At 53.8% G+C, this 10,825-nt stretch overlaps 1 protein-coding gene across 1 annotated transcript in view; it reads right to left on the reverse strand.

Moving 5' to 3' along the window:
* Window positions 1-10,825, reverse strand: part of spg11 (SPG11 vesicle trafficking associated, spatacsin) — a 19,955-nt gene that overhangs the window by 1,087 nt on the left and 8,043 nt on the right. The window contains 25 exon segments of the mRNA XM_005745099.2: window positions 81-157; window positions 264-432; window positions 1,437-1,556; window positions 1,835-1,968; window positions 2,376-2,516; window positions 2,616-2,820; window positions 2,938-3,083; window positions 3,812-4,547; window positions 4,808-5,022; window positions 5,109-5,274; window positions 5,593-5,679; window positions 5,681-5,701; window positions 5,814-6,014; window positions 6,312-6,593; window positions 6,709-6,868; window positions 7,122-7,230; window positions 7,477-7,685; window positions 7,795-7,957; window positions 8,413-8,479; window positions 8,567-8,731; window positions 8,843-8,988; window positions 9,089-9,195; window positions 9,396-9,599; window positions 9,832-10,027; window positions 10,096-10,304. Of these exon segments, the coding sequence (XP_005745156.1) occupies window positions 81-157; window positions 264-432; window positions 1,437-1,556; window positions 1,835-1,968; window positions 2,376-2,516; window positions 2,616-2,820; window positions 2,938-3,083; window positions 3,812-4,547; window positions 4,808-5,022; window positions 5,109-5,274; window positions 5,593-5,679; window positions 5,681-5,701; window positions 5,814-6,014; window positions 6,312-6,593; window positions 6,709-6,868; window positions 7,122-7,230; window positions 7,477-7,685; window positions 7,795-7,957; window positions 8,413-8,479; window positions 8,567-8,731; window positions 8,843-8,988; window positions 9,089-9,195; window positions 9,396-9,599; window positions 9,832-10,027; window positions 10,096-10,304 (4,435 nt within the window).

A 10,825-nucleotide genomic window follows, 5' to 3' on the forward strand; every position in this document is an offset into this window, starting at 1 on the left:
CACGCACACACACACACACAGTCAGGTCCTCTCAGGACGTTAAAGACAGGAACAGGAAGCTGTGGGAGGAGCTCGGGTACCTTGGAGAAGCTCTCTGCCGCGTCCTTCAGCAGACCCAGCACTTTGACCAATGAGCTCTTCAGCTCCGGCGTGATGACTGAAACACAGGAAGTAAGACTGGGATCAGACCAGAGGAAAGAACCAATCGTGGAGGCTTTGGTGAGTTTTTGGCGTTGGCCGGCTCTCAGCAGGCGCTCGCTCACCCCAGGCCTGAGACTCGATCATCTTCAGCTGCGTCCTAGCGGCTATTTCGTGGTTTTCTCCGATCTCCCTCCTCATGGTGAAGCACAGTGCCACCATGTTGTACTTCTCGCTGTCTGCGGGGAGGCAGCGCTTTATGTAGTCCAGCAGAGCCGACTTCAGACTGGAGCTCTGCAGCGAGGGAGCGAGCGACAGCGTGAGTTCACTCGACTCATGGACACGCTGCAGGATGTTTCCCCATCCAACTGTTCCAGACCAACAACTCTCTGCAGTGCTGTTTCTCTCACATGTACCCAGGTAGAATCATCAGTAATTAGTTATTATAGACCTGTTTCTACTCTTTCCTGTCACCGCCCTTACAGTGAGAGCCAGTCAGGGTTGCTGTGAAGGTCCTCAGTCGTCCCGCTCATCGTCGTCTGAGGAGCCTGGAGAGAAAAAGCGTCCGGACTTCTTTAAGTTTCCTTCAAGACTTTTTATCCGAGAAGCTTCTTCAGTTCTCAGAGGAACTGTGTCATCTGTGTCCACTGTGAGCGACCATCTTTGAACAGAGGGCGGGGCTTACAGCACCAGCTGTCTGCCATCTATAATCCAGTTCTGAGATCCTTCCCAGGCGCCTTAACGCCCACTCACATCCTGGGCCTTCTGACCTCAGTGAGTCACATGATGGGGCCAGGTTTCACCTGAACCCCCGGCTGATTGTGACCCACACCTGTTTTCACACCTCGGCTCGTGTGATTAGGCAGAGGATCAATAGGGGGTCCGTGACCCTCTTGGGGGGACACTCCCACAGGGCTTAAATCTGGGACGGTTTCTCTGTACAGCTTCTCGGATGAAACGTCTCCAAGGAAACTTAAAGTCCGGACGCTTTTCTTTCCAAGGTCCTTAGACCAGTGAGTCAGAACCAATCAGAGCGCAGGAACAGCTCTTACTGAAGTCATCCATGAGCTGAAGCTCAGCAGATTCAGCTGCGCTTCTTCTTGATCTCTGCTGATTTTAATCCTTCGTTGGTTTAACAGGTCAGGTTCTTGATTGGCTCTCACTCGTGTGCAGACTCGCTCGTCTCAGCAGCAGATCTCTGAACTTTCTCTGAGATCAGTTAGAGCTGATCCACATTCAAAAGCAACTGTGTGTGTGTGTGTGTGTGTGTGTGTGTGTGTGTGTGTGTGTGTGTTGACCTGTCCTCTGTCTGTGTCCACCTTCTTCCTCAGCAGCATCTCGAAGCAGTGGTTCTGATGCAGCAGATCGAAGACGTACGTCATCTCGTTATACCTGCCGATACCTGTCAGCAGACGGACCTGCACACACACACACACACACACACACACACACACACACACACACACACAGGAAAACTTACTTTTTTTCGTCTGTAATCCAACTTTGAACCAAGTAACTGAGTAGAAAGTATCCACGGCTGGTTTGTGTAATGATAGAAAAATCACTCAAGCATTTTTTTCTATCAGCTGGCGCGACGTGTACACACCGGGACGCTACGACGCAGTAATTAACATGCGTGCAGCAGCACGAGCATGAAGGGGAACAGCGGGGTGTGGATCTGTGTTTGGGGGCTCACCAGCAGGCTGTAGTGCCCTCCTGGAGCCAGGTAGGTGTGGCTGAGGTGACGGGCGGCTTGGAGCACTCTCACGATCCCCTCCATGTTGCAGGTGAGACTGAAACAGTCGTGCGCCACGATCAGCAGCTCCACAACTACAGGAGACAAAAAGGAAGGGGGCTTTCAGCTCTTTTCAAAATAAGACGCCGAGCCTCGTAAAACCACCTCCCAGCTGGAAATGGAAGAACTTGAAGCATCCTGATCAGACTGAAAGTCCAACCGCACATGTGCAAAACTCATCCCACAGTTTTATTATCACAGGTTGTCATGAAGCTTTTATACTTTGTCACTGTTTATGAGTACGTGTGTAAATGTGCATTAGTGTGCATGACAGGACGAAGCCATAACAAGGTAAACGTTTAAATCAAGAACATTTCATGCTTCTTATTCAGAAACCAACACCGTTCATTTGCTTTGTGGCCTCTTGGGGGCAGCAGAACACAACAAAACAGCTCTTTACACTCGAGGTGTATTTGTGTGCGCGTGTGTGTGTTTGTCGTACTGCAGTTCAGGTCCCTCAGAGGAACAGAGTTGAGGTGCTCCAGCAGTTTGAGTCCCACCAGGTTCGGGTCGTCACATAGTTTGATCAGCTGCACCAGCGCGTCCCTGCCCTCCAACGGTCTGAAAATGTGCTTTTCCACCACTAACACACACACACACACACACACACACACACACACATTACCTGGATGCTGAGGCCTAACTTTGGAGAACTTTTCAAACCTGAGACGTGCTCTCTCACCTGGCTGCAGCTCCTGGGTGGAGGCCAGCAGCGCCTGAACCATAGCGGAGGAAATGAGCTCAGCCACGGCGTCTGCAGACAGACCCTGAGCTTTGACGAAGGCCCGAGCCTTCCTGAAGCGCTCCGGCTGCTCGGACAGCAGCAGCTTCTCCAGCACCGAGCAGGGCTCCTCCCTGCAGATGCTGCTGAAGGAGCACTGCAGCTCCTGAGGAGACGGGGTCGGACACTCCGGTAAACTTCACGCAGTTTTATAAAGAAACGAGCAGAGCAGACGGTTCTGCAGGAACGTTATCAAATCACCCGACGGGAGCCGGTTAGATACCTTGGAGAGCTGGTAGAGGCTGAGGACTTGTTTGCAGTAGTTGTTGCCATGGCGACACTGATCCACCAGTTTCTGGAGCTGGACGGCGACCTCATCTTCGGGGAGGGGGAGCATCACAAAGGAGGACAGGCTGCTGACTGAGGGAGCTGGAAAAGATGGTATTCATACTGTAATTACTGGATTAAAAGCAACAGTTTGTGCCCAGCGTGTAAACTGCTGCCTGCATCGAGTCCTACGTGTATTTATGAGTCTCAGATTTGAACCTTGTGGTGTCCTCGGGTCAAATATGACCCCTAGGTGTGTGGCAAACAAGTGTATGGGAATCCCGAGGACAACACAAGGATGGAGAGGATTTCTCATGGCAGTTAAAGGTCAAAGGTCGTTGAGTTCGGTGGCCTCGGGATCTCATCTCTGCCTTTTCTGGATAATGTGGTTCTGCTGGGTTCATGGAGCGATGACCCCCGACTGCACTTCCATGAGCTGAAAGGACGACACCACAGATGGAAGCAGCAGGAAGTGGAGCTGCTGTTCCTCCACAGTGAAAGGAGGCAGCTGAGGTGGTTCGGGGATCTGACCGACATGTGTCCTGGATGAACCTAGGTCAGGTGTTTGGGGCATGTCCAACCAGGAGGACAGAAACACAACATTACCAAGCTGGGAGAGGGTCGCGTGGGACCCCAAAGACTTGGACAGATGGGAGAAGATGGACGGATGCATGTTGTCCTATTACACGAGTAGTTGGAATGCAGTTGAGAAAATAAATATTCAGCATCAAAAGCTTCAATATTTTGTGCTTAATAAAAAAATCTGTTTTCTGGAAGTTCTGCTCGGAGGATATGTGCTTTATGTGAACTGAAGGTCAGAGGTCACTTACAGCTCGCGATGCTTGCCCTCGCCGGAGCTTCACAGTTGTCCTCCGGCGGTTCGTCGCTCAGCTCTCCGGACGCCAGGCCTCGGCAGCGCAGCACCAGCCACACGTCCGGGTGGTACAGGGAGAAATAACGGCACACCCGGCTGGCTTCATGGATGCTGCCGTCGTCTAACAGCTGACCAATCAGAGCGGCCAGAACGCTCCTCTCCTCTGGACTCAGCGCCGACTCAGCATTAGGCTCCACCTGCTCGTCGGAGGGGTCGGGCAGTCCCTCCAGCCCGAGGTACCCCTCGGTGTTCAGCTGAGTTATGTTGGAGAAGGAGAACTCCTTCATCAGCGCCTTGTGCGTGTTCATTTCAGGGTTGACGGCCGGCGGCGGCAGGTTAAAGACGCTCTCCTTCTCCATGGCGACGGTAAGGATGCGTTTGCGGATCCGGCTGAGCCACTGCTCTTTCTCCAGGCTCTCCAGCTTGTCCACGGGAGCCGGGGTGATCCGAGAGAGCCAGTGGGCGGCGAGCCCGAGCAGCAGGCAGTGCTCCTGGATGTCCAGCAGGTCCTCCGGAGCCTCCAGAGACCCTGGAGCGCCGGCCTCAGCCTGCGACAGGAAGAACTGGGAGGCGGGGTCTGGATCGGTGCCGTCGGCCTCCAGCTGCTCGTGACATTTCTTCCAGAAGCCGGCGCGGGTCTCGAATCTGCCCCACTGCCGCTTGGACCTCTGAGAGCTCACCTCCTGAAGGAGCTGAAGGAGAACCGAGGGAAGCTGCTGTTAACTTTAAAGGGAAGCGTCTCAGATTCCTCAGCCACACAGCACAAAGACTTTATACTGGGTAAACTGGGCCCCATTTACAACAAACCAAACAGAGGAAATAGAGCTCGACTCTCAGTGGTGTGCAGGACCTCTCGTCTTCTGTGTCAGTAAATCAGTTTTTGAGACGTCACAGATAAATGATAGATTTTAAAGCATGCACGAAGAAGACCGAGTGTGCAGGTGGGTCGCACCTGGCTGAGCAGCAGACGGTGCACGGGCAGGCCGGCCAGCTGGGCCACCTGTCGCGCCTGGCTGTAGCACCCCCTCGCTTGCAGAGCGTCTACGGTCGCCTGGAACTCCTCCTGCTGGACGGAGGGAGAACTGCTCTGCAGGAGCCTGGGAGATATGCTGACCTCTGACCCCTGAAGCAACTGACTCAGCTGGTTCAGCTTCCTGAAATCTGGACCTTCAAATGAAAGAGAAAATGAGAAACTCAGGTTCTTCCAGAGAGGTGATGAAGCGGGTAGCTGCAGACCGTCGGGCACAGCTCACCGTTGGATTTGAGGAGTTTGTCGACGTCGGCAAGGAGCTGCAGCAGCCGGTGGATGTCGTACTGCGAGGAGCAGCGCTGCAGCATCGTGAGGAGCAGCACCGAGGCCTGGCTCTCAACCCACTGCAGGGGGAGGCCACCAGGGGGCGCAGGACCACCATTTCTCAGCTACATAAGGAGAGAGGCAGATTAGAGACCCTTTGCTTAAAAACCTGCCGGGTCGGGCTTCTGTCCCTGAATGACCCATCAGTTCAGAGCAATAATCACCAGCATCTACTGGAACAGCAGCAAGTGTGAGAAATCAGTTTGTAAGTAGCTGACAATGTGAAATAGAGTAAAAGTTAAAAACAGAAGCTCAGTTCTCGTGGTCGCTAACAGATGATGAGGAAAAACATGCGTTCAGGTAAACTAAAGGACGGATGGACTGATGAGGAAGGCCTGTCTTTGTCTTTTGTGTCGGGCACTGGAGCAGTCGGCCGGACTCACAGCTATGAGGGTCCGTTGGAAGTCCAGCAGCTTCGACTTGGCCTCAGCGAAGTTTCTGTAGTCGCAGCACAGCTCAAACATCCTGAGGCACCAACACCAGAGGACAGTCCTGAGAGTCAGACGGAAAAACAACGAGTTTGTGTTTCAAGCTGATGCGACGAAGTGTTGAACGTTGACCACAACTGCAGCGGTCAGACCAGGTGACTGAGGCGTGTTTTTACCTTCTGGAAGAGCTCGAAGCCTCGCAGGAGGGGCCTCACGAGGCTCCGGCCCAGGAGCGTCTTCCAGATGATGGAAAGGTCGTGCACGGTCCATTCGTGATGCTGCGGCGCCTGAGCCAGGTGGGAGGTGGCTTCCTTGGCGGTGACATCATCGACAGAGGTCAGCACCCACACACAAAGGCACGGCAGCAGCTCTGCTCCCTGAAAACATCAGGTTTCAAACATGTTTGTACTGCGGTACATGCATCACAGAGGAGCCTGTACAGGTGAGAGTGCAAACAGCACTCTCTCTGAGCACTTGCTCAAGTTTTACACAACTTGTTTTCCACTGTTCATGCTCCACTGGATGCATCAGAGAGTAACTTGCTCCGATGTATCGTAGCACAGATCAAACCACCAACCTACCGATTAGCAAACGGCCTGCTCTACCTCCTGAGCTGAGCCCTGTAACTTTGATAATGACTGGAAAGGATAGCTGGGTGTGTTTCGCTCCCTTACCTGCATGCAGGCAGCCAGTACCGCCAGCGTCGGGCAGCGCTGCACCAGCGCCTCCTGCAGGAGGTATCTGCAGGGTGCCGGCTCCTCCTGGCTCTGCAGGAGCACCTGGAACATCTCCCCAGGGCGCTCCGGGCTCCCTGAGACCGCCTCCTCAGTTCTCAGAACCGAATGCTGCTCATCAGAGTCGCAGCTCTTCCGCTTACAGTAAACCTGCAGGTCCTGAAACGCCAAGCTCAGGTGGGCCTGGAGGGTGGGGCCAAACTGAGCTGCCAGCGACCTCACCTGGAGGAAGAGCCAGACGTAGATGTTGGAGAGAGATTAATGTTTATGAACCTGCAGGGCCAGGCTGACCGTGCAGAGGGTACTGCTGTGTGTGTGTGTGTGTGTGTGTGTACACCTGCTGAGGCGGGAAGTTGTGCAGTTGGACAAATAACAGGAAGTGGATGAACTGTCCGTCATGGGCACAGTGGGCGGGGTAAACGGAGCTCAGCTGCAGGTTGTGGAGCTGACAGAACTGAACGGCCAGCGCCCACTCCTGAGCCGCATCGTACGACGACCTGACACACACACACACACACACACACACACACACACACACACACACACACACACACACACACACACAGAAACCTCAGCCTGTGTTTAGGGTGTATGAAGTGCCCATTCAACCTTTACACAAAAACAGGAAGCAAGCCTTGTACTTCCTGTTTAAAAAAAAAAATACTTCAATAACACAATAAAAGTCTATTTCAGACATTTCCGAGCTGCAGAGCACGTCACACTAAAATGCATCAACGAGGCGGGGCTGACCTGCTGATGCCTCTCTGCTCCAAACTGTCTGTTACTGCAGCTTCCAGGTAACCAATCAGCTCCTCTGCTGCTCCAGGCTCCGCCTCCACCAGTTTCACACCTTTAGACACTTAATGAGACAGCAGAGGGGAAACGTAAAAGCAAACACCTGCAGTTCCTCTAATGTCCAGCAGAGGCGCCACAGTGAGTCCATGTTCAAACTACAGCCTGATAGAAAAAGCTCATTTTCCCCCATTTGAAGGCATCGGCTACTTCCTGTTCGCCTCTCAGTTTCCTTCCTGCTCAGTGAGAATTTTGCAGGTTAAACTCAGCTGTGTGTGTGTGTGTGTGTGTGTGTGTGTGTGTGTGTGTGTACCCAGAGTGTGCAGATGCTGTGTCAGGCTGCTGTGTGTGTTGCGTTGGTTCCAGTGCTGCAGGATTGCGTTCATGGCTCTGATGTCGACCCTCAGCTTGAGGCTGCAGACTCCCAGCAGTTCACAGAAACAAACGGCGGCCGACGCCACAGACGGCGCATTGAAACGCTGCAGGGCCGTCCTGGACGCTCGCCGCGAGGCCTCCTGCAGCCTGGGACACATGACGCTGATGCTTAGCAGAAGGACGATGTTCCTGCGCGGTGTCCTCGCACCATTACACTTTCCTCACAGAAGCTGTGAAACGAGCGTGCGGTACTCACGTTAGCCTGACGTCCCCGCTGCCGCTAAGCTGCTGGACGAGGAAGGTGGCGTAGGCGAAAGATGGCCGACCGTGGTGGAGGAAGTAGAGATAGTCCAGATTCTCTTTTAGAGCGAACCTTTGGACCAGGTGAGGGCTGGAGAAGTGAGGCAGCTCTGATGTTTCTGTGGAGAATCATCACAAACAGGAACATTTAAAATCTTACAACATGTCAAACGTCTTCAGCTCATCCTCCGCCGTCTCCAAACCACCACAGCAGGCCTCACCGCCATCTTCAAACTTTCCCTTTCACTCCTGCTGGATCACCCCGACACTCGTCTCCACCTGCACTTTCTTCTTGTCCTCTCTTTGGACGTCTGACCCCAGGCACATGCACCTCCTTCACGACCTCTGCTCCTTGCAGCTTCACCTTTCCACCTGTCTCCCTTCCTCTACAGCACCTCCCCCTCTGCAGGGTATCTTTTACCTGCTCCCTACTCTCACCACAGATCACAGTCACACTCAGTTTAAAGAAAACATTGTTTTCTGCTTCTCAGTTTCCAAAGTTCAGAGGTTTTTGGGGGTGGGGCTTCCTGTCACCACCTGAGCCGTGACCTTCGTGCTGGCTTTCGGGTCTTACCTGTGGAGTTGAGGGTGTTTGCTGCCTGCCAGCCAAACAGCTTGGACGGGTCCAGAGGGTGGAGGGACTGGAAGGAAACACCAACGGGCCGTCAGCATACCGACAATAACGAGGTGAATACTAATGAGCTGGCAGGTGACGGGTGGGCGTTTACCTGCAGCAGGTGGTACACGGAGATGTCGGAGGGCGGGCCGTTTCCTCGGGGGACGGCAGGGAACAGGGCGGCCCTCAGTTTGGGATGTGGGGCCAGCGCCATCTTCAGCAGCTGTGGGTCGACCGTCCTCTCCGACCTGCCCGACCTTTGACCCTGAGCCATCACCTGAAAGCACGGCGAGGAAACACTTCATCCTCCACCCTTCTTCATGTTTAACACCCGTCAGGGTTTTGTTTCCACACAGAGCAGCAGCTTCCTGACAGGAGCAGAGTTTACCTGGTCAATTCCTCCGGGGGCGAACATGATGGCGGCCAGCGTCAGCAGACTGTGACCCTCTAACAGCAGACTGCTGAGAGACGCCTGGCTGCCAGGTAATAACACCTGAGCACTGGTTAGACTGGCCTGGAACACCAGTCCTGGATCTGCAGCAGAGAACGAGGACAAAGCACGATGAAGAAAAGATTGAGGAGCGAGGAGGACGAGGAACGCGCTCAAACTGAGAGCGCAGAGTTCGGTTCCCACCTGACAGATCTCTGGTGATCTCCTGGATCCGCACCAGCATCTCGAACCAGGGCTGCCGCTCAGAGAGGCTCTGACTGCTCAGGAGGGAGCAGTTTCTGGGGGTCAGTCTGTGGACAGGAGGCCAGAGCTCATAATGGTGTCACCATAAGGTCGACCCAACAACAACACATACGGAGACAAACCCAGCAGTCATGTGACGCCCTATGAGTTTGGCAACAGTGAGAAGGAAAAACTCCCTTTTAACAGGAAGAAACCTCAGGGAGGGGCGGGGCCATCATCAGCACTTACATCACATCATATCACACACCTGTAGTGCTCCAGGTAGGTGTAGAGCAGGTACTGAAGGTTGTGCTCCAGACAGAAGGTGATAAAGACGCCGTGGAGGTCGAGCCCGAGGGGGGAGCGGTACTGCGGGATGGGAGGAGAAGAAGACATCACGCCTCCACCCTGAGCCAACCTCCACAGCAGCTGCTCCAGGTGTGCCAGCTCGTCCGGGATGAACACGCCTCTCCTGCAGGAAATAAAACCCTGTGGTTATTTTCTTGCACCGTGCCAGCTGCACAGCTGATATGCTGGTCGGTATCAGGCTAAACTGGAGACGGTGGGCGTGCGGTGTACACGGGAGCTTCTGGTCACGTCTGTGTGGTCAGAGTTTGGTCTTTTGGATGCAGGTGACCTCGTCGCTGCTCACAGTGGAGCTGTGATGAACCAGGACACCTGTGCACAAACGTCTGTGTTTGTACCTGGCCAGCAGGTCCAGGATGTTCTCCCTCATGTAGGTGCTGCAGGCCGTGCTGTCGTTCACCAGTTCTGGGGTTAAGTCCGGCCACCGGGGGGTGCCAGAGGTCTCCGTATTCTGGATCCAGTCGACCACGCGGCGCTGGTCGTGCAGGGCGGTCAGATAACGCCACAGCACTGAAGCGTCGCAGGCTCTGAGCTCTAACGGAGAAAAGGAGGTTAACGCTGAACGGAGACTTATTAGAATCTGACCCCGACCCGGGTTCTACCTGCGTGCTGCAGTCTGGACAGGAGGACGGCTGTCCGGCAGCTCTGGTCCCAGTTCTTCACCCAGTCCAGTCTCAGTGTCCTCCAGAGACCCCCCCGCTCCTCCTCCTCGTCTTCCCGAGGCCTCCTCTGCACCTCCAGCTCTTTCAGAACCTCCTCACCGCCTCCCTCCTTACAAGCCATCCGAACAGACCCGGAAAGTTTTTGGATTCTCAAAGTCAAAAACAAAGAGTTTGTGTTTACTCAGAAGTTTAACGTCTGAAAGAGTCGAGGAGTCGAGGGGCGGGTTAGAGGAGATAAAGAGAGAATTCAGAGGGTTCAGAGGAGGGCAGGTAACAAAAACAGGAACAGAGCCGAAACAAAGCAGCTGAGAGCAGGATGGGGATGTTTGTAAGATGAAACAGGAGGCTGAGGAGAATTAATGTCTGTTCATCCTTCATAACCACGGTGGGAGGAAGCAGAGTCAGAGCATTTATAATGCAACTACCTGACCAATAATATGGATGCTGTGAGGTTACCGTGCCAACAGACTGTCCAGTCAAATTATAGCATTGTGATTGGATGTCACAGATTAGCAGGTGTCTGTGTGATGCTCACAGTCTGCTGGCTCCACAAACAAACATGGCGGTTAAACATGAAGCCAAAGGAGCTTGCAAAGAAAAGCGTCTGGACTTCTTTAAGTTGCTTGAAGACGTTTCACCTCTCATCCGAGAAGCTTCTTCAGTTCTAAGG

The sequence above is a fragment of the Pundamilia nyererei genome, unplaced genomic scaffold (assembly GCF_000239375.1).
Source record: "Pundamilia nyererei isolate P.nyererei 1_Seehausen unplaced genomic scaffold, PunNye1.0 scaffold00154, whole genome shotgun sequence".
NCBI classification, from domain to species: Eukaryota; Metazoa; Chordata; class Actinopteri; order Cichliformes; family Cichlidae; genus Pundamilia; species Pundamilia nyererei.